The following is a 25,599-nucleotide window of genomic DNA, read 5'->3' as shown; positions in this document are numbered from 1 at the left end:
TAAGGAATCCATTGATTCTTCATACTCGAACAACAGCTGAGCGCGCCCACGATACGCGAGCCTCTACATCCTCTCGAAGGTCTCGTTGGTAATTTTCACGTACACACATCTCACTCACGAGCGTGTATCAAAACAACTACACTCGGGAGCTCTGAGAAGTTTCTTCCCACTCCGTACCTCACCGATAACTGAGTGCACAGGCTACACCTCTAACAGCCTCGTTCGTACCTTCCTCAGCCCTCCTCTGAACGATCTTATTTGATCCTTCCGCTCACGCGCCTCACGTCACCTCACGGGGCTTATATCCACCGCCTGAGATCTTTCAGCAACCCTTCCCCCTTCATACCTCTCAAACTAAGGTATCGACAAGACCCTTTTCTACAATATTTTCTTGCCATACCGGGCTCGCATCACATCACATGTTCACAGTCCGCGACCCTTGAGCAACTCTTCCCTTCTTCACACCTCACCGACCGGGGTATAGCCTGCGCACTTTTCTACTTTACGACTCACATCACCAGAGCTCACACTACTTTATATCTTCTAAGCCCTTGAGCTTTGTTATATCCCTTTCCCTTCACACCCATTCCACCGACCGACTGGAAGCACCAAACTTTCGTCTTCTCGTCTTTCTCACGCTCTCGCGCAGTAAAAACAGGTAAGTTCTTGGATTACGTGTTGGCATTTATTTTCTCACGACTCTCAATTTTTATATACGCTTAACCGCCATCACTCTGTGAGGAAACCCTCATATCGCAGCCTGCAGTTCATCTCGATCATATCCCAAAACCCTCTGCTCTTTTACTGATACTGAAGCCGCAGGTCGATTTGATAAGCACCACGAGTTGTGCGTCGTCATCACGCAGGAGCAATAATCGACAAATCCTCCATTAGCAGCTATCCAAGTTCACGAGAGTCGCAAAGCACAGTTCATCAGTCCTGGACTACTTTAATCTGCAATATTCCCCAGCCCTCTTCCCATCAAAGACGCCTCTTCCTACCCAACACACCTCAGAACCGTACATCGACATCTCCGCGTTTCTTCTTCGCTTGATGTTAGCGCATACCTGAATCACATCGAACCGGCCATTCACCATAACTTCCACGCGGTTCATTCGAACGCTAGATCACTTCATTTTAGAAGCGACAACAGTCAGAGCCCTCATCAGACTTGAGACCGTTTCTTTCCGACCATATATCTCTAGCGTCCCGACACCTGGCTTACTGCACCGAGCATATATCGTCAAAGCGTTCACCAAGCGCGTCTTGACTGTCAGATATCGTACCTAAGGAAAGAAAGAGAATTACAAGCATACCGTCAAGATGGTCTTGGGCATGGACTCGTGGTTCGTCTTGAAGTGTCGCAACATCCACAAGCGCTTCGACCTGTGCCACAACACTCAGGTGATGCTGCAAGCTCTGGAAGACACCAAAACAGGGACCATTGACATGGCTGAGCTCGGCCGGATGCTTCGTCTGAGCTCCAAGAGACGTCAGGCCATGATCGACACTATCCGAAAGTGTACCGAGAGAATGACAAAGCAGAAAAAGAACAAGCAAGACGAGACAAGAGAATGCGCCCTGCTCATTCATATGTGCACCGAAGTCTTGGAGATTGCCAGTAAGTGCTTCATGAACTCAACGACGTTGATGTTCTTTCAGAGATTGTTATGGGTACATCGGAATGGAAATGTCCATAGAGTAACTAACTCCTGTATTGCAGACCGCCCCTCTCCTACCGTCTTCCCGTTCATGAAGTTGCCCCGTGAGATTCGAGCACGTGTGCTTCACATGGTAGTTGAGACCAGCTCCAAGGCCTGCAGAATGCCTGCCCTCAAGCGCATCCAAGACAAGTACCGCTGCAACTGTGCCAACCCTGAGGCAAAGTTGTGGGGACACATGGCGAAGCAACAGTTTAAAATGTACAAGACTTTGGGAGCAGCCCTGAGAGATGAGTTCTATCAGATTTATTACGGCGAACAGACTCAGTACTTTGCCTGCTGCTGCGAGCTTCTTGGCCACCTGAACACCAACAGCAACCTGTTCGACCACCTGCGCAAGGTTGAGATTCACTGGTGCGGTCCTCAATCTGACTCGGCGTTCCTCAAGCTGGCCAAGTGCCCCAACCTCAAGGAGGTGACAATCAAAATTTCCAAGGCCACGACTGCCATCTTCAACAAGCGTGAGGAGATGATGAGCAACCACTTCCTCTTGAACTACAAGACCAAGCGTATCACGGACAGCCTGGGCGCTGACGAGCTTCTTGCCATCCGAGACATCTTGAAAGTTGACGTTCAGCATATTCAGACTGCGCAGAAGCTTCAGCTGACCGAGTTCGACCGTCAGGGTCTGTTATCGGCTCTGGAGGCAAATGTCAAGCAGACGAAGCAGCCCACTCCCCGCCCTCTTGGCACTTGGGCAACGTACATTCAGTGAGGATTGCGGATTGGTCTCACATGTATCAGGGTTTTACGGGATGTGAGTAGGGAGTCAAGACTCAAGCGAAGCAGCATGCGATCGGGCTGGCGGCTTTCTTGAGATTATGGAACGGGAACGAACGGGACCGAATGTTTTGCTTTTGAAATTTGCCTTTACAAAAAGTTTTCTTCTTGCCTCTTAGGTAGAGAGGTAGATACGCGCACGAAATGGAAACGATCTCTACATGAAAAAGAGGGTCAAGACTGAGAGGTGTGACAACAGATAAATTACGCAAGCCTTCACATGGAATCAGAAGGTTACGTACTCAAAGAACATTGCCTGGGGTTCGATCTTGTCTCATACTACCGCGCGCAAGGCGTGGTGTATCCGGCTCAAGATCAGAAGACGAGACGGCTGAACTGATCGAGCTATGGCAAAAGACGGCATCAAGTTTGCATGTATGTGATGCGTTCCGTGACTGGCGGAAGCTTCCTTGCTCTGACCTACCTCTGTTCTTGCAGTTCTTGCAGCAGCCTGATATGCTCCGAATGAAGGATAAACACCATGGAGTGACTGGCAGTGCTCGAGTAGTTCACTTTCTCGAGTATCGAGAGTTGTGCCGCCGTTTGCAACGGCATATGTTTGGCCGACTGTAAACGGTGTCCGACGGGAAGATGGACGAATGAAGAGAAGGAAAAAAAAAAAATTCGAGCCGAGAGAAAATATAGGCGGTGCGCCTTCTTGGCCGTCAGCGTGGCTGCACTGGCCAACACAAGTGGACCACACTGTGTTCCCTGGCCCACAAAACTCCCAGAGTCCCAAAGCGACCAGCGGGTTGGGTGATTGATTGATAACAAATCGTTGGCGGCAATAGCGGGATTATGAGCATCCCACACGGTGCCAAATAGGCGAGCAGAATGACGGTGCTCGGGTTCGTGCTTCTCTCTCTCGGAGTCTCCCCCACAATGTCGCGTGTTGGCTTGCCAAAAGAAGGTGCGTCGTCGACATCCAGCAGGGATCATGGAAGGGGGGCGCCTGGCCTGTTATCTCACGGCTGCCCGTCCATCCCATCTGAGCAGTCACCAACAGCTCGCTTGCTGACGGTGATTCCCACCAAGTGCAACCCCCCGTCCATCTTTTATCGATTTCCCCAGGGCCTAATGTGCCAATGCAATGTGCTCTGCCGCTCTGGAGTCTGCGTAGATGCGGCGTACGTGTGACTGCCTTCCCCTTTCCGCGGATTCCCTCCACTCCCTTCCCTCCAGGCTGACAGGTCACAGGCTGAGGAATGACATTCCAAGACCATGGACGGGTCCCTTTCCGTAGCGGCACCTTGGCAGCGCCAGCCCTGTCATCCGTTCAGTTCTTGGCCTCGACCGTTGCTGGCATTATAAGGGAAATGGCAGCCGCGCTCGCATGCGCGTCTGATGGGGTTGACAATCAGTCCGATTCCTTTCTTGGGTCCTTCGCCGCTTGACTGTTCCTCTCCGAACCTCCCCTTCTACCTCAACTCGCGTTCTACTACTCTACTTTCGTAGTGCTCTCTCTCGGTTTTGTAACATCGCGAGTCTTCTTCTGTTCTGTTCTTCAACACGTCCCTGAACAGTCCGGGGAGCATTCCACTAGGCGGAAGAGAAATGCGGTTTCCCGCCAGCTGCAACCGCCACCACCAGTCGGAGCATTGAGATCGCGCGCCGTACCTTATCGGGTGGTTCCTTTTTGTCCCTCCTAGCCCCCAATGATTCGCAGCATTCAAAGGTTAGCTTCCTCTGCCGGGAGCTCGCCCTTCTTTCTCCGGACCATACCGCGGGTTTCCCTCTTAATACTGCTTCTCTCAGTCGTCTACCAGTATTTCGTATTCGGTACGGTTAAAGCAGTTCCATTCTCCAGCTGCCCCACCAAATTAGGGTCGTGGACAAGCTTAAGCTGAGTCAAGAAGCTGACACGAGATGCAGGCCAACATGATCCCTACAAGTGCAACGCTTTGCTCTCCAACGGCACCTGGCGCTCGCGGCCCGGCTCAAAGTTGCCGAGAGACGTCTTTTCGAAATGGGAGCCTGACAATTGCAGAATGCGCGAGATGTCCCGCGAGGATGTCTCGGATTGCTTCGCAGGTCGTCACCTGGTTATCATGGGAGACTCGACTATGCGCCAGCTCTACTTTGCTGCCATGACCCGACTTGACCATCACGTCGCCGAGAAAGCCATTCTTGACTTCGCCGTGTCGGATGACAAACATCAAAACCTCACAATGGATGTTGAAGGCGTCAAATTGGAGTTTATCTGGGACCCTTGGCTCAACTCCACGAGTCTCCATAGCCAATTGGCTCGATTTCGGGACCGTCCCGGATCCGCCGATTACGAGAAACTTGTTCGACAAGAAGGAAGAGGTTCACCAGCGCTCATCGTTCTCGGCACTCCAGGTCTATGGGCGGCCCGTCAGGGCGGTGACCGGTACTTGGAGCTCTTCAGAGAAGGCATCAACGTCCTTATGCCGTACCTGCATAAGAGTATCGACGAATTGATGGTGTACCCTCAGAGCAACTCACAGTCAGCCTTTGCAGAGCTTTCTAACCATGTCCTTATGGCACCCGTGCCTGTTCCAGCCTACGATATGCTTACCGCGTCCCGCGCGCGAGCCATCACTCCTAGGAGGATTGACGCCATGAATTGGAACCTGGATCACCTGGAGCTGAACGAAAAATCACACATCGCAAGGGCCTACAATGGCATGACCGAGGGACACGACGACGCTATGCTTGAGGATGGTATACATTCGGTCGACATCGTGGCGGAGAGAAAACTAGATGTCGTCCTCAATGCCCACTGCAATGCCGGTCTGATTAGACGAGGATACGCCAACCAGATCACCTGCTGTGTGCCGTATTCCCCTCTTCGTCGGATTCAGCTTTTGCTACTTGGCCTCAATATACTAACAATGCCAATCCTGTTTTTGAGTCGGCAGCAGGATGCTTTTCCGTCTGCACGAACGTCCCGCTTCATGGATACTCTTCTGGCGTTGGCTACCATACTGATCGTTGCGGTATACTGCCTTATCGCCGACCGAACTCACATCTTCGCGAAGCAGGACAAGTACTTTGACATACCCGACTTTATATCACCTTTGGTTGGCCTAGTTATTTTCGCAGCGCTGTCAATTCGTTTCAAGGCACCTGTCTTGTCGTCGGCGAAAGGACTCACTACGACGTCCTTTCTATCACGAGAGCAAACAGACGAGTGGAGAGGCTGGATGCTGGTATTCGTTCTACTGTATAAGTACCACAACGCATCCGAGTCCTTGGCGATGTATAAGGTACACAAGTTCCTCATGGCGACATTCATCTTTTTGTTCAGCTACGGTCACACGATGTACTTCCTCCGCACCGAAGACTTTTCGTTACGCAGGGTCGCATATGTGTTAGGTCGGCTGAATCTGCTGACCTGCTTGATCGCGTTCATGGTATCAAGCGAATGGATCATTTACACTGTGCCACTATTGACGTTTTGGTTTGCAGTCATCTATGCAACGCTGGCTTGCTTTAAGAAGTTCAACAGCAATCCTGTTGCATTCTTTGTAAAGGTTGTTGTGTTTGCTGCCTGGACTTCGTACTTGGTACAAAGCACCCGTACACCTGAGCGTTTTCTGTCAATTCTCAAACGGGCTTGTGGGATTTACTGGGACGTAAATCCCCTGCGCGCCCACTTCGCCATGGACCGCTTTATCCCTTACTTTGGTATACTTACGGCGGCTGCGACGCACCGAGTCTCGGTTCTCAGGCGTCGCCAGCATGGCCTCAACGCCGAAGCTCTCTTTGAAAAGATCAACAACGCACTTGACCGCGGGTTGTTGGAAATCACATATCCAGAACAAGACGCGATTCCGGTGAAGCCGATAATGCTCATTTTCGCCATTGCGTATCTCATTGTTTTCATCATCCTTGCGTTCATCGCCCAGGTATACCACAATAACCAGTCTTACGACACCTACCATCCGTACACGAGCCCCTGGTTTGTGCTGTCGGCCATAATTACGAGAAACTCTTTACGGAAGTTGCGAGACCTTCAAATCCCGCCTGCGGCAGCTCTTGGAAGAATATCGCTTGAAGCCTACATTTTGCACCATCACATATGGCTTGCGAGTGACGGAGCTGGGGTTTTGAGGATTGGAAGCGGAGGCCGCCTACCGAGAGCAGCTGAAGTAACAATCATTGCTATTGTCTTCCTTTGGGCATGCAACAATTGCCAGCGTGCCACTCTCCGCATTGTTAAGGGTTTGACGGGAGTAGAGGAAGGGGAGCAGGTCAGAGAAGTCTCGTTGGGTCGCACCTTACCGGTTAAGGACGGTAAGACAAGTCCTGTTCCATGGCGTTCGGCGGCAGCCATGGAAGAGGCGACAGAGAGAGGAAGAACGAAAGGCACCGTTGCGTCAAACAGCGCCTTACGACTGAAGTTTGTAGGCTTCCTGGCCTTACTGTGGCTTGGTAACATGACTTATGGTGTATGATGGGCATTGTACGACAATCCCGGGTTGGAACCGAATGTTGCCTCTACCCGGAATGACGCAAGGCAGACTTTCTGTATAAATGACTACACGAGGAAACGCTGCAGAGTTGCAGATGATACACTTACTTGTCGTCTATCAGTGAGTCGCATTGAAATGGTATGCTTTACTAAACAGTGACAGGGATGAGGGGCTTGAGTTGTGTGTTTCGAGTCTGCTCCATCTACCCACACATGGATCAAACTCCAATGTGGTCTCTTGAAAACAAGCTTCGGCTCCCCGTTAGCCAAGCTGTCATCGGCCCAAACGGAAAGCATTTATGCTTTGACTTAGGACTTGGCATCTGCGTCGGCTCGAGCCTAACTCAAAAAGACCACCTAACTCTCCGATTCGGGATGGTGTTACCGGATGACATTTCAAAGAGCCGCGGATGAGTCTAGAGATCTTCCAGTGCATTCCCAACGCTTTTTGAGATCTTCAAGTTCTCGAAATTGCGGCTTGCTTCCTACCTGGATGCGATCTTTACTTGGCGGTTGATCATGATGAGTGCAAGGCTACGGAGATTTACAGATGGTCACCAGCATCACTCGCGACGAGTTGCCAAACTTTACGCATTGACGTGACACCCTTCCCATGCTGACTCGCATATGGCAAGAGGAAATTCGGAATGGAGCACAACCCCTCCTCTCCTCTCGGACTCTCTCCTGTCTCTTGAGGCTCTTCTCCGATACTGTTTCGCGTGGGGTCGCAAAACCGCCCAGGGTCGTAGAGGGCGGCGATGTGATTGGTGGCTGAAGGACCGAGCCTTGTCCCTTTCTTCGATGGGATGATGGCTGCTTTGACAGGTGCGGCATGGGACGGTTGAGGCGGCATACGACCGGCGTACGGGCATGTCAAGCTGTTGTCAAGGTTGGATGGCAGGTGAGGCTGGTTTTCCTCCCATTTTTCTACTACATAGAGTCGTCCTGGCTTGGGATTCCATTACCCCTCCCTGGGACCAGGACACCCTTCCCTTTTTGCCTCGAGATCAATAATGCCCCTGACTCTGAAGCCACCATCGTGCGTTCTTCTTTTCATAACTGCGGCTTTACTTACTTGTAGGACCGGGGGCAAGGGTTCGGGAGTTTTACGACGAGACGAATGTCTACCAGATCTGTCATCCCGTCCATCTACAACTCAGAGGCCCCTCCCTGTTCCTCAGTTCCGCCTTCAGGGCATCCCATACCAACCACGGGAAACGCAGCTCCCGGCAGCAGAAGAGATTCATCGACAAAGGGCGAGCATGACCATGAAGCTGTTTTCTTCGGGTGGTGAGAAAGACGGGCAGGATTAAGGTTAATATACATATGCAGTCCACCAGCATCCAGTTTCTATTCTCCTTCTCTGCGTTGCAACCGATCAGAAGAGATCAACAGACTATGCTCCGATAGAGTAGATCTCTTGGCACCCCTTCGCGTTCACTTTCCCTCGATCTGCCTTTCTCTCTCTTCTCCGTGAGCCCCAGCGGCCACTTTTAATTCTCCTCTTATTCAAATCCCTACGATCCTTTACGATTCATAATTCTCACTCTTCGAGTCGGCTGTGCCTTGAACACTCACTGCTACCCCCCTTTCGTTTTGTAAAGCCTAATTAGTTGTGCTGACTTTGAAGCAAGCTATGCATCTCAAGCACGTTATTGCTGCCCTGGCGGCGTTTAGTTCGTTGGCTGTGGCGGGTAGGTCTCGACTTCATCTCACCTGGCTTGAGTAGTCATGCTGACCGTCATGTCTTCCAGCGCCTGCTCAGGATGCAAAAGCCGTGGACAAGGGGCAAGGACAAAACCAGAACCAGAACCAGAACCAGAATCAAAATCAGGACAAGAACAATGCCAAAGGCAACAATAACAATGATAACAACGGCAAGAACAACAACAATAATAATAACAACAACAAGAACAATGGCGATGTCAACATTATCCAAAACATCATCAAGCCCAATATCATCGTCGTCCAGGAGAACCTCGACACGATCAACCAGCTGCAAAGGCAGAACGAGAGAGAGCTCGCTGCATTGGTGCAGTCTCAGCTCGCACTTGCGACGCAGCTGCAGACCGTCAAGGACAACATCCGGATTAATCATTTCAAGGCACAATTTCCTCAGGCGGTGAGTCTACCCTTGTTCTGCACTATACCGCCTTGATACAACTGGCAACGGGTATACAGCAACCTATCAGGGCAAGACTGACTTTGACCAAAGAACACCATTATCGTCACTGTCACTGGCCTAGTCGACAATAGAAACCAGGGGCAACAGAACAAGCGATACCTTGTCAACCAGCTCCTCGCAGACAACGGGCAGGCAGGGAAACAGACGCTCGTCATGGTAACAGACCCGACCAACCTGGAAATCTCGACACCGCAGGCAGCATCAGCCCAAGCAAACGCCTTTGGCGCTGCCCGCGTGCAACTCGAGGACTCATCTTCGTCTGCTGGATCCAACACGTCCGACTTCAGCGTCCAAGCCGTTGGGTCCGCCCCCGCCGACAACACTCTCAGTCTCGCAGCCTTCAGCCAGGCAGCCCCCTTTGGCCAGATAGGCCAGAGCATCATCCTCCCCGCAGGCACGCAGGCGCCGCAGCTGCTCTCGGTTCCGGATCCCGCCGCCATAATCCTGCCGCAGCAACAGGGCCTCTTTGTCCAGAACGCGGGGACATTCTTGACTGATTGCGCGACGTCTGCCGCCAACGCTGCCAACGGAAACCCGGCACTAGCCGGGGCCGCGGCACAGATCTTTTCGAGCTTTGAGCAGATTGCCGCCGCGCAGCTGGCCGGGTTGTCCGGGCTGGGCATCTTCAATGGGAACAGGGGCAACAACACGGCGCAAGCACCACCGCCGCCTTCTGCACAGGCTCAGGGTCAAGGCCAAAATCTGGGAAGCATTGCCGTCGGAGCGAACCAGGGAGGAATACAGCCACCTCCGGCAGCAGCAGCTCAACCTCCAGCGCAGGTCGCGACGCCGCCGCCGCCTCCGGCTCAGGCTCAGGGTCAGCAAGGCGGACAGAACCTGGGAAGTATCGCGGTCGGCGCGACTCAGGGACAACCTGCTCCCGTCGCTGCTCCAGCTGCAGCTCCCGTTGCTGCACAGCCTCCCGCTCAAGTAGCAGCGCCGCCGCCGGCGTCGCAGAATGCTCCGGCAGCACAGCCGGGAGCAGCCATCGTCGACGGAGCCAACCAGGCCATTGCCCCGGTGCAGTTTGGAAAGAATCCCGGCACGCCCCCACAAGCGGTGACGTCGGCTTCGGCGCCGGCGGCTGCTCCGGCTGCTCAGGGAAACACTGGGCCCGGAGTGGTGATTGTGGGAACGAGTCCCGGGGGCCAGAGCGTTACACAGCCGGCTTCGGCTCCACCAGCGGCGGTTGCTGCTGGCGCGAATCAGGCGCAACCTGCTGACTCGCCCGCGGCTCCAGTGGCGGCGGCGCCCGCGGCGTGATGATGTGAGTGGACAGATTGATGAGACTTGGGAATGGGAGGTGTTCTGGAGTTGAGGGCAGGGCTTGAGCAGGTTGGGTGGCTGGCTGCGTCTATTTGGATCATGACGGGCGTTGATGATAATGAAGGCTTCATGGATCGAAAGTATCTCGCTATTGAATTACACTGTAACAAGCTCCATGACAGGATGTGTTGTGTGTAATTCCGAGTAATCTCAAGCCTTGGAAAATGTGAAAGGAAAACAAGTTCATCGCAAGCTCTTGATTACATAGTACCTAGTAGTCAAGGGTGCTAGAGACACAAGGCCGCGGCATCTCTTGTATCAACTTGTTGAGTGCTAGTAAAACAGTATCATGACGAAAGACACCATACTACGATTACCTGGGTATTTGTTTAAGGGCTGTATGTCCGCGACTTTCGTGTAAGGTAGAGTTTGATGGACGATACCTAGTGAAAGGAGCAACATCCGGGAGGGGCGCTCTACGACAGGATACTTGTGTCGATTGCCAACTACACCGGAAGTAATAGACCATCAAAGCTCAAAAGAAGCTCAAGTCCCAGCAACTTCGGGCGTAAAGAATAAGTTCACCACTGCCATCGAATGTCGTCGGTTAAGCTCGTTCAAATTTGTGGGCTCACGAGAGTCGAGCACTGGGGGCATTGGATTTCTCCAAAGAGACCCCGACCAATCGAAAACGACCCCTGCATGCTTTCTCGCATCAAGTGGATGCTAGCGTCTCGAGAGCGAGGGGTCGCTGCCGGGTCACAGCCAACCGCTGCCCACGAAAGCGGCTTAGTCACCCGTCCCCGCCGAAAAATTTCCCAGCCGTGAGGCGAAGAGCGTGCGCTCCGAGTACACGTGACCATAGGGTAAGCGAAGCCCACCGCCAAACTCGCAAATTTCCTTTCACCCACTCTCGAGAGTCTATCACACCTGACCGAATCTGTTCGTCAGCCATCAACCATCGACATCTAGGAGCAGCCTTCGTACGACAGTTGCCCAGCATGTCGCTCGTCTCCGGGGAGAAGTGTTCGTCTATCCCAGCGCCCCTTTTGCCTCTCGAAGAATAATTCGGATTGTTTTTCTCGAGAGAGAGCAAGTTTACGGAATGGCGATGCTAACTGTTTTGGTACAGCGAACTTCCAGTTCATTCTCCGTCTTCTGAGTATGTATACTCCTTCCGCATCGACAACAGCAAGCCCTACTACACGCACCGCACCGATCACCCCGACATGACATTCGAGAAACCCCGACACGAGAATTGGAGAGAGGAAATCGGAGATGGCTAACCGTTGCTCGCAGACACCAACGTTCGTGGTCAGGAAAAGGTCATGTACGCGCTCACCAAGATTGGTGGTGTCGGTCGTCGTTACTCCAACATTGTGTGCAAGAAGGCCGATGGTACGTCTACGAGAAAGCCCTACCCTTTTCCCCGTTCCCTCCGCCAGCAGAATCCACACACGAGGACTGCATTCATGGTGCTAGGAATGGAGAGAGGAAGGTCGAAACATCAAAGGAGGACATGAGAAGACTAACGAATTCCCAACTACAGTCGACCTGAACAAGCGCGCCGGTGAGCTCACCTCCGAAGAGCTCGAGCGTATCGTCACCATCATCCAGAACCCCACCCAGTACAAGATCCCCTCGTGGTTCCTCAACAGACAGCGCGACATCGTCGACGGCAAGGACAGCCAGATCCTCGCCAACGGCGTCGCCTCCAAGCTCCGCGACGATCTCGAGCGCCTCAAGAAGATTCGCGCCCACCGCGGTCTCCGTCACTACTGGGGTCTCCGCGTCCGCGGTCAGCACACCAAGACCACCGGCCGCCGCGGCCGTACGGTCGGTGTGTCCAAGAAGAAGGGTGGTTAAGCGTGTGGCTTCTGATGATGAAAATTTGGGTCGTGCGGTGGCAAGGAACAATAGGCGGCGTGATACGGCTGGTTTTCTCTCCATCTCATCACTCGTGATGATACTCTACTGCTGCATTACAACAAGGGGATTGCTATTCTGCGCAGGATGGTGGCGTCTCTAGATAACGAATCGGAAAGAGTTCCATCATACCAAAACAACAAAAAGCTAAAAAAGTACACGGCGTTTCTGGGTGACGACGTGACGTGATTTTCTACACACACGATACACAAAATGACAAGGTTTAAACTTATCGAGAGTGGCAGAGAAGCCATCAATCGCAATGGTGACTTGCTGGGAGATGACTATGAAGGCCATCTACTCCCCCGGCATAGAACGGTGTAAATCATAGTGACATGCCATGTGCCAAATGCCACCCGAAAGGCTATCAATTCAAAAAACCTGTGCGACTTCCAAGCGAAGCGGATCCAGCGTCCTGCTCCGTGTGGAGGCAGAAACCACGGAGCCTCAACTCCACACGGAAAGCCCGAACCCCAGCCGATCCGGCTCGGGTCTGACTTCATCTTCAAGATGGCTTCTTCGTCAGTCATGGCAGGCGTGCATGTTGACGCCCATACGATCCTCTAAGGCTAAGCTCTTGTCGCGATGTGCAGCTAGAAATGGGGTGGCAATAATGAAACGATGGGAATGAACCAGCCGTCTTCGCAAAAGAGCATGAGGGCCAACCTAATCCAGCGCAGTAGAGTGAGGTGAAACCATCAACACTGACTGACCTGACGGAGTCCATATGCTAGTGTGCTGTGTAGCCGTAGGTCCACACATGCTTAGGGGACAAGGCGAGCAACAAGAAATAGACCACAAGGTGTATGCAAATATTGCCACGGAGGTAATAAAGTGCAGCGGAAGGAAGGAGGGGGGGCGACGCCGATACCCTCATAGTGACCTGACCAAAAGTCCTCCCGACCTCCAAGGAAGCATCGCCCGTTGTCGACGACGGCCGAACGGTATGATTGTGCCTTTACCACTCTACCCTTAGAGTGCATAGATGGGTAGCCTTGAGTGGTGAGCAGTACCAGATGTAACGCCATGGCGGGCAGCTTTCCTTTTTGTGTGCATCTTCGTGACTAGTAATCTTGGTGACGGGGTGATGCATCTCCCAAGATGGATACTACTGATGCAGGGGTCCCTCGAGGTGCCTCCCGCCCTACCTGCCTGCCTACCGGGGCTTCAAGATCGAGAGGTCGTGAGTTCGAGCCGGCTTTCTTTTCGACTTTTTGTCTGTTACCTTTGCCGAGCCGCCTGGGATTCCCCATGTCTACTAGCTAGGTATGTATGGTGTTGGTGAACGAACAACCTCACTCTGTCAGGTACGCTCACACAGGGCACGGCCGATGATGATATTTGATCATGTCGCGAAATCTACTTTTCATCATGAATCTACGAAAACCCTTCTCGGTCTAGAAAGGGGGTATATCGACAAGAACACCAACCACATCGGCCCGTCCAGCTTTTTTTTTTTTTTTTTTTTTTTTTTTAATCCTCATGAATAACAGCCATATCCAAAACCTCAACCCTACCCATCCCCTTCGTCTCACCCGCGATGAAATCCCCCAATCCCTTGAACGCGCCAGGCTCCACGAACCCGACAACCTCCCACTCGCTCCCCAGCACGTCCTGGCTCTCAACCTGCTCCACGAACCCCAGAATCCGATCCTTGACCGTGCCGGGCTTCTGCTTCGGTTCGTCTCCGTCGGCGTCGTCGCCTCCCTTCTTGCCACCAGCAGCAGGCTTCTCCTTGACAGCCTGCTTCAGCACGCTCGTCGCGCACGTCACGCGCAGCCTCATCCGCGCCCTCTGCACGGGGATAGGCTGCGCCGCAATCAGCGCCTTCATCGCCTCGAGAGCCTGCGACTTGGCCGACTTGGTCGTCGTCACGCCCGTCCAGTGGAACCCCTTCTCGCGGGGCTTCGCCTCGCCCTCCTCCCCGCCCGCCGGCGTCCCCGCGCCGCTCGCTGTCTTGGATCCGCCGCCAGCAGTGCCCTTCTTACCAGGCGCATCGTCTCCATCCCCGTGTGCCGCAGAGCTCAGCATATCGAGCGCCTTTTCAATCATGCCCGTCGTATACACCCTCTTCGTCCTCGGATCCACCAGCCGACTCGCCACGATCCCAATCACCTCGTTATGCACCCGTTCCGTCTGCTCCGCCCTCTCCTTCCCGCCCACCTGCATCTCCCCCTTCTTCAATATCTCCAGCACGATATCGTCCGTGCTCTTGCCCTTGCCAAACGCCTTTTCCAGGTCTTCCTTGGGCGCCGTCTGGCCCTTGGAGACGTTGAGGAACACGTTGGGGATCTGCAGCACGTTGTCGAGGTCCGTTTCGATGCCGGACCGCCACTCCATGACCTTGTTCTTGTAGCACGCAATCTCGAAGCGCTTCTTGCCCTTCTTCAGGCGGACCATGGACACGTTGGTCAGCTTGATCTGGTTCGAGGGTTGGTTGATCATCCGCGACATTGTGGCGGTTGTGGAGTGGTCGCTTTTCGATAAGTCTTTGAAGTATGGAGAATCGTGTGTAGGATGGTCCTTCGCGACCGTATGTGGTTGTTTGCGACGACGAGAGAGATGGTTACTTGGGTTCGTTGTTGTTCGGTGAGGTTGGAGGCAGCCGTCGGCCAGAAAAGTTTTGGCGGGGTAAAGTATTGATGTGGTGCAGCTGCGAGGAGGGGCAGCAGGTGGTGAAATATGTTTACGGCAGGTGCTGGGCTGGTCTGACGTTGTTTTAGCGGATACCGAGCCAGGAATTCTGCAGCTAAGGCACAGAAGGCGCCGGTGACTAATACTGTCATTTCGACTCATCTCCGTTACAGCTGCAGGACAACATGGTTGGTAGAGACGGAACCGTTCAAACAGCACCATCAGAACAGGATACCTTGAAAGTTTACGGGAAAAAAGAGGCATATTCTAACAGCATAACTAGATTCTATTGCGCCGGGCTTAAACTGGCGCTATCGGTAAACCGGACGACTGGGTCCTCCCGTATTGACAAACTCCAATATGCCCAGTATTGTACTACGGCCCAATCCGAGCGTTCACTGCTACAACAGCATTCCATACGCTATTCAATCTTCGTTTCGTACATTGCTCATTACCGTGAGTGCATTTATGCAACCCACTCACCGCCAAGCCAGCGGTTGAAGAAGTCCGACGAGGCCTCGGGCTGGTCCATGGGGACCATGTGTCCGGCGCCGTACAACTGCATGAAGGTGAAGTTGCCGCTGGACTTGACCTTTCCGTACTCCTCACCCTTACCAACGGTAAGACCCTTGACCTCGGCCTTGTTGAAGCTCTTCTGGCCAGGCCACTCAAGAGCCTCGGTCCAGGCACGGTTGCCGAGCCAGTTGCAGATGTAGTCAGCATCGCCAGCGTAGATGAGAACGGGGATCTTCTCGAGGAGGCCAGGAACGATGCGGTGGAAGGGTTGGAACCAGTCACCGGCGAAGAGGAAGTTGCGGTTGATGTCAAAGTTGCAGCTGTCGTAGCTGTCGACCTCAGCACCGAGGGCCTCCTTGACCTCATCCTGGTTGAGGTACTCACTGATCCAGCCAAGGGCAGAGTAGCAGAGGTTGCTGCTGTCCTCGCACTTGCCACGGATATCGTAGACGTTCTGGCCGGTGCGCTGGTAGGGGCCGATGAGGGCGTTGTTGCAGTAGATGCTGGCGGGAACGCAAGACCAGACGCTGCCAGAGTCGTAGCAGTTCTTGATCAGGCTTTGGCAACGGGGGAGAGCGTTGTCCATGGCCTGGCACTCGCCCTCGTCGAGAACAGCCTTGTAGCCACCCTCACCGCAAGCCATGGGGCGGTAGTATCCGTACTGGGTCCAGCCGTCGGTGAGACCGTTGCCGATCAGGACACTCTTGAGGTTGATGTTGCGGTCCTCGTGGGAGAGGATTTCAGAGGCGAAGACGGGGATGTAGTGGCCGGCGTACGACTCGCCAGCAATGTGGAAGTCCTGCTTGGCGTACTCGGGGAACTGGTGGAAGAAGAGGGACATAAGAGCGTAGACGTCCTTGCCGGCAGCGACCGTGTTGGAGACGGAGGAACCAGAGTAGGAGTAGCCGACGTTGACGGGCTGGTCAAGGAAGATGACGGAGGCGTTGTTGTTCCACGACCACTCGTTGTTGACAATCTTGAGCTTCTTGTCGATGGAAGCGGGGCCGAGCTCCATGAAGAGACCAGTCAGGGAAGAGCAGCCAGGGCCACCGTTGAGCCAAAGGACGACGGGGTCGTTCTTGGGGTCATTGCGAGACTCGAAGAACCCTGCGATAAGGTTAGAAACGGCTCCAAACGGACATATACAATACAATGTATCGAGCGGGCTGGCTTACAGTAGAAGAGATGCTTGTCGTTCTCCTCATCATCGAGGTATCCGCTGTACTGCTTGACCTTGTCGACGCCGAGAGCGGAGGGGTCGACCTTCTTGGCGCGAAGGTTGAAGTTCTTGAGGTCACCGCCAATCTTGCGGTGCTTCTCGCCATCCTTATCAACCCACATGCCTTGGACATCGGCGCCCTTGACAACGTGGTCCCACTTCTTATCGGACTTGCGGTGGTGAGGCTTGGGCTTGGTGGCCTGGGCGGTCTTCTTGAAGGACTCGACGGCCTCGGGAGCGAGAAGGGTGATCTCGTCCCAAACGGCCTTGGCCTCGGAGGTCATCTTGCCGAACTTGTCCTCGAAAGCCGAGAGCCAGTTCTCGCCGGTGGTCTTAATGGAGTCAAAAGGGCTGTCCTGGCCGCCAAGAACCTGCTGGTCCAAGGCGAGGGCGGTGGAGGCCGCGCCGAGGACGAGGGCGGAGGTTGAGAACCTCATGATGGGCAGTCAACTCGATTGATGGAGCACTGACGATGGAATCGAAATCAGATAAGATGAAATGAGATGACTATGGGAAGGGGAAGAAAGTAGAGATGGCGGAGGGAGAGGAGGTTGTAGATGAGAGGTTGAAAGAGAATGAGAGGAAGAGGGAGCTCGGAGGAAGTGTGACAGGCGACAGGCAGGAAGCTCGCGGACGTAATAAATGAAACATGACGGAGGCGGGCGGGTTGGCTGGGTGCTCTGCCGCATACTCTGGGTGCTTGGGGGTGGGGGGAGACCCAGAGAGCAGAGGTGCACAGCTTGTCACTGCTGCTGCCATCGGGGCTGGGGTGCGTTGGCCGAGCTGGGTCGCGCTACCGCTGTCGCAGGCTCGCAGCAGAAATGGCAACGACACAACTCAAGCAACAGCTCTACGGATACGGATACCTACACAAACCGCGTGGGCCACCCTCAATGCACAGGTTGCTGTGGAGAGCTCCAGCTCACAACGCAGAGAAACGACTGGCTCGTGAGCTCCTCAAGGGTTGGCCAAACGATAGTCGGGAAACACTGTCCACCTGATCCCCGCGCCTCGGACGCTAGAGAAGGGAACCTGCCTGTTGCAGATCTGCTAACAGACTCTCACTCATCGATGCACAGCAATCTGATAAGCCGGTACGTTTCCTCGCCGTTCCTCGCTCTTCGCCAGCCCTGCTTCGTCTGCGTCATGTCAGGTACCGCCGTACTGCTTGGCAATCACCTCAGGCACCACCTCACAATCCCACGGCCAGGAACCTGTGCCTGGACCTGGGACCTTTTGCTGCGGAGGTTCCATAATTCTTCCTCGCTGATAAGCTGATGCCACCATCCCATTCGCCCGGCTTAAGGTAGCCATTCCAAACCAAACGGGAGGATCTCACGTCCAGCGAAATCCACCATCAACGCTCCAAACGCAAACTGCAAGACCGGACGCCCCAGTAACAAGTCCATCTTCGTGCTGGCGGTGTTGTCGGTGTATCGAGGAACTTTGAAAGAAGGAAGATGGTGTTCGTACTAGACCTTACGCAATATTTGCCTCATTCAGCCGCCGCTACCCACGTCTGCCACAACCCATTACTTTTCAGTGCGTTGGAACTGTTTCTCAATGCTGCCGGCGCGGCTTCAGTCAATCGCCAGCGAACTGCAACTGAAGTTCGCTTGCCAAATGTCTTGTGTGCTGCTTACGGGCGCTATACTCGCCCACTTCTGAATACTAGCCTTTAGGCCATTCGTCTTCCTTCCTCTGAATACGTGCCTCACTATATTCGTAGTTTGTGTCAGTCCAGTAAGCCATCCTTCGTCGCGGCCAAGACATGACTTCATGTGGGTGGATCCTTCCCTGATATGTGCGAGAACCTCTTCGGCCGTCCAGATACCCACCCATCCATCCACCAATGCCATGCCGTTTCGCCCGATCGACTGAAAGGGTTTGAACGCAGACCTAGGTACTTTGCCGTCAGGATTCAACTTCACGAATGTACTTCGACATTCATCCTCATATCCACCAGACTCTGTCTAGAAACGAGTCGTAGCAATCGCGGCACTGGCAACGTCCCCTTTCCTGACATCTCGGCATGCACCGGTAGGGTCGATTCGCCATCATAGTGAACTTGTTAGAATTTGCTATCATCTACTGTGGGCTGTCGGCTATGTCTAGCCGTATGCCTTCACATACGTACTCCTTCCATCCATTCCATGGTCCGATAGCACGCCCACTAGCCAGACCAAAATATGGCATTGCCGCCATTGTTGCCCAATATCAGACCGTTTGTTGACTGTCCCAAAGCTGAAATCGTCACAACCTGCCGACTTGCCCAGAACGCCGCCTCCCACCCGGCCTGCTTATGAGCAGGCGGTCGAGACCCCGGAAGAGCAATGTCGTAGGCTTTGCCCATCCAGCTCATGACTTGCGCGGCCGTATTCCCCTCGTTATCGCCGCCAATGTAGGCGAAGCACTCAAACACCCAATACGCATTAACTCCATCCCCAATACTGTACATAACTTGCGAGTTCCGTATACTGTGCTTTACAATTCTTTCGTTCGACTGTGGCGCTGCTCCTGTCATTTCGGATCGCGATTAGATTAACGACTCCGTGGTAACTCGGGTATATCGATCGCTGGGAAATCTGCGTGAGCCACCACAGTCGTAGCTTTCCTGTGCCTGTGCCGCACCATTCGAATGTAGATGCCAGAATCGGCTCGTCTCGCTCAAAATCCCTGGTTTATCAGGTGGCTGCGTCGGCCGCTGACATGGACGGGCTCGACGCTCGGTTCCGCCGAAAGAACTGGAAGGCATTCATGCGGAATCTACTAGATTTCTTCTTCACAACCTTGCCGCCTTCTGTTTTGCCCAAAGACCCGTTCGACAAGTGAGAGCCGTTGGCGTCGTAGTGAGGTCCGTTTGCGTCGTGATCCAGGAACGTAGACTCGGGCTTGACTTCGGCGAATGGCTTTGGCTCCGAGATCGTGGGTACGCCTGGAAGCTGCTCCGTCGACTCTCTGCTGACAATGCTAGTGCCTTGAGTGCTCGGCGACAGAGGCATCTTGCCGGTGGTGGCACTCGTTGCCTGTGAGGCCCAGTCCCCAGTGTACGGGCCCGTAGTGCTGCCGTCCGTCGTCTCGCTGCACCGCTGCTTGCCGTTATGGCCGTGATGATTGTCCGGCGAACTACTAGCCCTGTCCCTGCAGTGGAATGGATCGCTCGCTGCAAAGTCCGCCACGGAATCAAAAGACGTCACGATGCCGTTCACCTCCTTAGGGTCCTCCGGCTCCGGCATATCAGTGATGAGCGCTGTCGTGTGCTCCGAGCCCGCTGGCTCCTGGGACAGCCCATCATCTTCCTGCTTCAAGTCGTCAAGCAGCGGGGGCGGCATGGTAAGCTCGGTCAGAGGCGTCGTCACCCGCGGGGTCATGGAGTCTCTGCTCCCTTCAGGCCCGCCGGCCAAACTCATAGTTCGTGGGGAGAAGGCGCCGTCGTTGCGCAAAAGTCTCTTGCGGATAGGATCCTCCTTCGCCTGCTCTTCCCTGATCCGTTGCTCGAAAAGACCTTTATTGATTTCGAGCTCGTCAACTGTGTATTTCATTGCTGGCAATATGTCCGCCACTCCCTGGAAAAGAGGGATGGCGAATAGGTTCATGAAGCTCAGCTGGGCCTTAGACAGTGAGATCAAGTCCTTCTTCGGAGGCGACAGGAGAGACGACGTAATTTCTAGCTCACTCTCCATGGAAGCTTGTCGAGAGAACTCGTCCGAAAGAATGTACATCCACTTCAGTGCGGTCTCGTGCTTCCTTGCCTATAAGCCGTTGGGTTAGTAGTCGAACTTGAACACGAGAAATTGTGAGCTACTGACCACGTTGCTGATGTCTGCACACTTGATGAGAAGTGAGCATACGAGAGCCTTTTGCTCCTCTTGCATACGACCATTCCAACCATCAGTTGTGTTGTCGACGTCCAGTTTGTCCTGGGTATCTCCGAGCCTTTTCATGTAATCAAAGTGCAGGCCCATGTCCGTGGCAAGGATGGAGCTGATCATAAGGTGCCGCATCTTGGTATCTTCGAAAGCGCTTGGCCAATATCGCCGAAGGATCTGTGAATAGGCGGCGCAATGGAACGACTCGAGCACAGATCGATCATTGTACAACTGTGCCAGAGGGGCATTGAGAGTGACCAAAAATCCGTTGTTGACACCTGGGTGGCCTACATCATGTCCGATTGCCGTAATCAAAAGCGTCAAGCCGTCAAACGGATGGAGCAGCTTTGCCATTGGGGAGCTCTGCGGTGGATCTTGATCCACCAAGGGATCGGCGGGATATGGCGCAAGAATACCAACACGAACCAGGAAGTGAAAAGTAGCCTGTAGAACATCAACAACATGGCGGAAGTTATGATAAGGGACAAAATTGTTGTATGCAGCCCGGCAAGCGACCAGAAAGCTTATGAGTTGGTCTAGTCAAATCGTCAGCAGCCGTCCGCGCATGGCTTATGTAGGCGCAATGTACTCACCTGTCGGTATCCGCCAGCGATCCAGCTCGGGCATTGTCAAGGCATGCTTGAACATCACCATGGCCGCAACAAGGAGCTCGTCATCTGTGAAACTGTGCGCGCAAAAGTGCCACTGACCAACGGCGGCAGCGACAGCAGCTTGACGATCGGTGGAAACGGCAATGCTAACGTTGGAGATCCGATCATCGTCAGAATCCGCGCCTGACCGACAGATGCCCCTCATGAGACCGGATACCATGGCTTCCCTGAGGTAGGAAAACGGTTTCTCCTCGTTCACCCCAACCCATGACCGTTTTCTGCCGCGCCGTACTTCGAGCATTTCCTGCTGTTCACGGGCCGCATCCTTATGCGCCCGATAAGCATGGATCTCGAGACTCGTGATGCATTTGAGGTGTAAAGGGCTGATGATGACGTCCACGGCTCCTAGGTCTAGGCACCGAATGATCAGGCGTCGGTCCACTGACGCCGAAGACTTGGGTTTCGCATCGTCGCTAGCCGGAATCGTTGCGCTACCATACTCGGTAGGCGAAAAGCTCACAATGGGTATCGGCACGATCAGCTTTGATAAGCTGCGCAGATGCGACTCGGTCATGATCCTTTGCAGCAATTTGAGGCCGTAGACATCCTCCTCCGGAGTGTGAATGTTGATGTCAGCGGTAGTCGGGCGGGAGTGCGGCGATGGTGATCTAGACCGAGACCGGATTCTGGGTAGCCGTTCGTCGTGGGGCACATCAATTAGAACCAGAGTTGGCGTAAGGTCCATCATAGACTCGTCCGAAAGCTGGAAGAGGGTAGATATGCAGGCCGAGCCTGTGGAACAAAGATAAACTGAACATATAATTAGTACACGATGCCACGAGTGTATGATATTCAGTCTGAGCCCACCTTCTCCAAAAGTGTCCAATAGCAGATCTGCATCCTTCTGAATATCATCATCCTCCTGCACGACGGAGTCGGCAGCGTCTAGTGGCTGATCATTTTGCGTATTAGGTCGGATAAGCCTGTCCTGGCGAACCTGGCGGTTCACGTAGACGACATGGCAAGTGGCATCGTCCATCATGGCTTTAGGGAGCAACCAGTCTCGCGACCGGAGCGCTCTGGCCACAAGGGCAAAGAAGATCTACGAGCGTAACGATGCGATTGATCAAACTTGCAATTCTTGAGCTTTCGCAGCGGGACAAGTCGAGGACGGCGACCCAGTCCTGTCGAGAAGCAGCACGGTGGCGCAACGCCTTCGGTGTCCAGGTAGATGGGCAATGCGCAACGAATGATTCAATGAAGCAGGCTTCGTGATAAAGTCGTCGAGATTGGAAGGCAAGATGTGATCGGGGTGTCGACCAGGAATCTCATGAATGGTACTTCACCAAGTGCGGGCGAGGAAGCAGCGGTAGCGCGATGGTTCCGACGGTCACCAGGATTGGCATCGATGGTAGTCGCACGAAATCGGATTGGCCGAGATCATGGACGTGATGTTTGTTCCTAAAGTCGAGGCGTGTACGGATCCTTTTGGGTTTTTGTGTGAGTAGGGGCGATCGAGAGAGGGGGGATTTGTCGTTTCGCAGTTGCGGGTACCGTCGCGCGGAAAGTTCGCATGTACTCGAGACGAAGGGTGGAGGCTTCGGTATGCTGGCGCTGTTGATAACGAGCAAAGTCTTTTTTTTTTTGGTCAGTCTGGCATAGGAGGAGAATGAGAGGAGGAAAAGATTGCAGAATTGGGCGACAGAGAAGCGGAGCACAAGAGGGAAGCGACGACAAGTGTACGTGATATCATGAAGGGTAGGCTACGTACAACAAGGGCTGGGACGAACGGGCGTGAAGTGGGAAGAAAGGAAAGAGGGCGACTGGGCGGCCAGCTGGGACGGGGAGGATTGGAGTTTGGGTCCTTGGAGGACTGGGACTGGGAGGAGAGTACGAAAGTACAATGGACCGGGTCGAGTACGAAATTGTTAAGCAACGCAAGGGGGGGGTGGGTGGATGTACCGGGTGCGAAAGAGGGCCTCGAGTGAGTGAGAGACAGACAGCCCAGACGGGGACGGGAGGAGAGACAACGGGAGAGACGAGAGAGACAGCCCCAGGCTCTGCCCTGAGAGGTGGTTGCAGTTGCGGGTGCGGGTGCGGGTGCGGTGCAGGTTGCGGCAAGCAGCCTCGAGCAAGGCAAGTAAGTACGTAGCACCAGCACCAACAGTAGAAGCACACAATAGGTAGCAAGCAGCAGCAGCAGCAGCAGGCACTGGGAATGTGTGGTGTGCATGTGAGGTGTGGAGGGCGTATGGGTTGGGTGGGTAGGTGGGCAGAAAAGGGCACCATGGGCGTACGCACCACGCAGCAGGTACTCCGTACTTCCAGTGGATGAGAGCGTACTCCCAAGTTGGCCCTAAAAATTGCTGCTTGCGAAAGGGGTGAAAAAAAAATAAAAATAAAAAAAGACGGGAAAAAAAGACTGCCGAGATCCAGAAGGCCAGGTAAAGTAATGTACGTTATCGAGTACAAGGCATCTTGCTTTGCCTGTGCCTTTCCCCTTCCACCTCACCTCAGTGCATACCTCACAGTCACCATTGTAATAACTGCCATCTCTCAGCAACGGCAAGGCACCTGAGAGACCAACTCACGAGACCCAAGTTTACCATGAGTTGGGAGGTCATTGTACCGACTACAGAGTGTAGGCCGTGCATGCCCTCCCATCACCCTACCTAACATACCCTAGGTACCCAGATTCCGGTAACAGAACGGGATCGCAAGTATTACATACTTTGCCCAACAAAGCAAGGCGGGAGAGAACAAGAAACAGAACTCGAAGCTCTCTAAACTATGGAAAAGCTAGAGGAGTGTAACTTGACTCCGGGCTAGCATGGTAACATGCACTCACCACAGACAGAGTCTTTTCTTCTTGTGCCCTGATGTGGCGACGTAAAGTTTGATCGAATGAGTAAGTGAGGTGGGGGAGGCGACTGAGTCCTCGGCACTAAGAGTGTTTGTGGTGTTGGCGTCTTTTTTATTTCTCTAGTCCAGTTTCTGAAGAATGGGAGCTCTTTTTTCGTCATATTCTCTTTGCCGGCAGTCTATCTACCGGGCCACGCAGACGTACCAAGGAACATGAGATATCATGTCAAGGAAATGTAGCGCTCCGGTCCAGTGTCTGTGAGATTTTTCTGGAGAAGCAAACGGACTAGCCAAAAGAAACGAGGCGAGAAACAGGTGAGGAAATTGCGAATGCGGCTCAGATTGGCATAGGAGCAGAAAGAGTAGATGGTGGCGGTTGTAAGCAATCCAATGACAGGCAACTGGGACTCGGAGGTGTGTGGAAGGTGTGAATCCGGTGAGGTGTATGGTGCAAGTTGGTATGCTTCGTGTGTGGAGTGCACCATATACCTGTAGCCTTCCATGATGACGGAAGGAATGGAAGCCCGAGTCTTTTCTCCCCACAAGGTACGGACATCTTACACTGTACCTTACTTGCCTACACTCAGAGGACGAGGTCACTTCGAATCAGGTCTGGCGTGACCTCTTCTACTTTAGCGTAAGATGCGCCTGTCTTCCAGAGCCAAGGATTGCTCGGCGCTGCGAACTTGGGAGGAGTGGATGGAAGCAGAGAAAAGCGCCAAAAAAGCATGCCGGTAACCCATATGACAACCCAGGCATCTGCTTGTTGCTCTTTCTCCCAGAATAGGGACAGAAAGAATGGAAAGAGAAGGAAATATGTCCAGTCGAAACTCCAGTAGGTGATTGACCCAGTAACGCCGGAGTAGGAGAGGTGAAGACAGAGACATCTCCAGCCCAAATAGCTCAGCTCGGACCAAACATTCCATAATTCCGTGCTGGTTTTCAATTCCGATCCTAGTTTCGTGAGTGAGAAAAGAAGGAAACAGCCTAGGTTCACTGCGGCCTCGAGACAGGAGTGTTGAATGTGACTGCAACGCCAGATGAGCCAGGGCACGGCTGGGCTTCCAAGCGACATGCTTCAGACCACAGATACCTTACCTTAGCTTGGAGTCAAGAAAGGGGCGCTTATTGGGAACAAGTCTCTCCGGTGACGGTTCTGTCTCTGCCCTTTTCTTCTCGCTTAAGAATCTGGCGCAGATGCAACAGAAGCATTCCCTCCGGCCCAAGATTCGTCACAAACAACGGCATGCCAAGACGGGCAGCTCTAGATCCGACCCTTGTTCGTGTTGACTGTATTCTGCAAAGCATGTATCGCCGTGCCGAGCATGGAGTTGTCTTGCGCAGGTACTAAATATCAACGCAATTCGACTCGGACCAAAAGTCGACAACAAAAACAGATCGAAAGCACGGAGCGTGGGTGAAAATACGATGAATGCGGGCCAAGGACAAAGCGGACAATTAGAGACCTATTCGACCGAGTTATCTGATAGGCATCCCGCGCTGAGACGCACAGGGCGAAGGTGCCGGACGGCTAGCGCTCGTGCTGAATAGCCTGGTAGGCAGCTGGCCGGC

At 53.6% G+C, this 25,599-nt stretch overlaps 10 protein-coding genes across 10 annotated transcripts; 4 read left to right on the top strand and 6 right to left on the bottom strand.

Moving 5' to 3' along the window:
• Positions 1 to 1,323: 1,323 nt before the first annotated feature.
• On the top strand, positions 1,324 to 2,436 carry CPAR01_09115 (uncharacterized protein; the record flags this gene model as incomplete). Its single annotated transcript, XM_060493381.1, has 2 exons — positions 1,324 to 1,621; positions 1,724 to 2,436. The coding sequence occupies 2 exons, from the start codon at positions 1,324 to 1,326 to the stop codon at positions 2,434 to 2,436; spliced, it is 1,011 nt and encodes a 336-aa protein (XP_060347511.1).
• Positions 2,437 to 4,489: 2,053 nt separating this feature from the next.
• On the top strand, positions 4,490 to 6,922 carry CPAR01_09114 (Cas1p-like protein; the record flags this gene model as incomplete). Its single annotated transcript, XM_060493380.1, has 1 exon — positions 4,490 to 6,922. The coding sequence occupies one exon, from the start codon at positions 4,490 to 4,492 to the stop codon at positions 6,920 to 6,922; it is 2,433 nt and encodes an 810-aa protein (XP_060347510.1).
• Positions 6,923 to 7,952: 1,030 nt separating this feature from the next.
• CPAR01_09113 (uncharacterized protein) lies at positions 7,953 to 10,387 on the top strand (the record flags this gene model as incomplete). The annotated part of the gene is made up of 5 exons (XM_060493379.1): positions 7,953 to 7,978; positions 8,021 to 8,229; positions 8,574 to 8,633; positions 8,694 to 9,061; positions 9,155 to 10,387. The coding sequence occupies 5 exons, from the start codon at positions 7,953 to 7,955 to the stop codon at positions 10,385 to 10,387; spliced, it is 1,896 nt and encodes a 631-aa protein (XP_060347509.1).
• A 1,004-nt stretch (positions 10,388 to 11,391) lies between these two features.
• On the top strand, positions 11,392 to 12,256 carry CPAR01_09112 (40S ribosomal protein S18; the record flags this gene model as incomplete). Its single annotated transcript, XM_060493378.1, has 4 exons — positions 11,392 to 11,416; positions 11,523 to 11,552; positions 11,690 to 11,788; positions 11,940 to 12,256. The coding sequence occupies 4 exons, from the start codon at positions 11,392 to 11,394 to the stop codon at positions 12,254 to 12,256; spliced, it is 471 nt and encodes a 156-aa protein (XP_060347508.1).
• A 1,533-nt stretch (positions 12,257 to 13,789) lies between these two features.
• On the bottom strand, positions 13,790 to 14,770 carry CPAR01_09111 (uncharacterized protein; the record flags this gene model as incomplete). Its single annotated transcript, XM_060493377.1, has 1 exon — positions 13,790 to 14,770. One exon carries the CDS (start codon positions 14,768 to 14,770, stop codon positions 13,790 to 13,792), a length of 981 nt encoding a protein of 326 aa, XP_060347507.1.
• Positions 14,771 to 15,416: 646 nt separating this feature from the next.
• CPAR01_09110 (serine carboxypeptidase) lies at positions 15,417 to 17,122 on the bottom strand (the record flags this gene model as incomplete). The annotated part of the gene is made up of 2 exons (XM_060493376.1): positions 15,417 to 16,573; positions 16,642 to 17,122. The coding sequence occupies 2 exons, from the start codon at positions 17,120 to 17,122 to the stop codon at positions 15,417 to 15,419; spliced, it is 1,638 nt and encodes a 545-aa protein (XP_060347506.1).
• A 1,736-nt stretch (positions 17,123 to 18,858) lies between these two features.
• CPAR01_09109 (uncharacterized protein) lies at positions 18,859 to 19,209 on the bottom strand (the record flags this gene model as incomplete). Its single annotated transcript, XM_060493375.1, has 1 exon — positions 18,859 to 19,209. The coding sequence occupies one exon, from the start codon at positions 19,207 to 19,209 to the stop codon at positions 18,859 to 18,861; it is 351 nt and encodes a 116-aa protein (XP_060347505.1).
• Positions 19,210 to 19,369: 160 nt separating this feature from the next.
• On the bottom strand, positions 19,370 to 22,207 carry CPAR01_09108 (3'5'-cyclic nucleotide phosphodiesterase; the record flags this gene model as incomplete). Its single annotated transcript, XM_060493374.1, has 4 exons — positions 19,370 to 20,437; positions 20,495 to 21,090; positions 21,148 to 21,975; positions 22,033 to 22,207. The coding sequence occupies 4 exons, from the start codon at positions 22,205 to 22,207 to the stop codon at positions 19,370 to 19,372; spliced, it is 2,667 nt and encodes an 888-aa protein (XP_060347504.1).
• A 286-nt stretch (positions 22,208 to 22,493) lies between these two features.
• On the bottom strand, positions 22,494 to 23,398 carry CPAR01_09107 (uncharacterized protein; the record flags this gene model as incomplete). Its single annotated transcript, XM_060493373.1, has 2 exons — positions 22,494 to 22,799; positions 22,937 to 23,398. The coding sequence occupies 2 exons, from the start codon at positions 23,396 to 23,398 to the stop codon at positions 22,494 to 22,496; spliced, it is 768 nt and encodes a 255-aa protein (XP_060347503.1).
• Positions 23,399 to 23,990: 592 nt separating this feature from the next.
• On the bottom strand, positions 23,991 to 24,188 carry CPAR01_09106 (uncharacterized protein; the record flags this gene model as incomplete). The annotated part of the gene is made up of 1 exon (XM_060493372.1): positions 23,991 to 24,188. One exon carries the CDS (start codon positions 24,186 to 24,188, stop codon positions 23,991 to 23,993), a length of 198 nt encoding a protein of 65 aa, XP_060347502.1.
• Between the last annotated feature and the right edge of the window lie 1,411 nt (positions 24,189 to 25,599).

The sequence above is a fragment of the Colletotrichum paranaense genome (assembly GCF_030867605.1).
Source record: "Colletotrichum paranaense strain IMI 384185 chromosome Unknown Scaffold_7.1, whole genome shotgun sequence".
Lineage (NCBI taxonomy): Eukaryota > Fungi > Ascomycota > Sordariomycetes > Glomerellales > Glomerellaceae > Colletotrichum > Colletotrichum paranaense.
The sequence above is the reverse complement of the archived record's forward strand: the minus strand, read 5'-3'. Positions and strand labels throughout refer to the sequence as shown.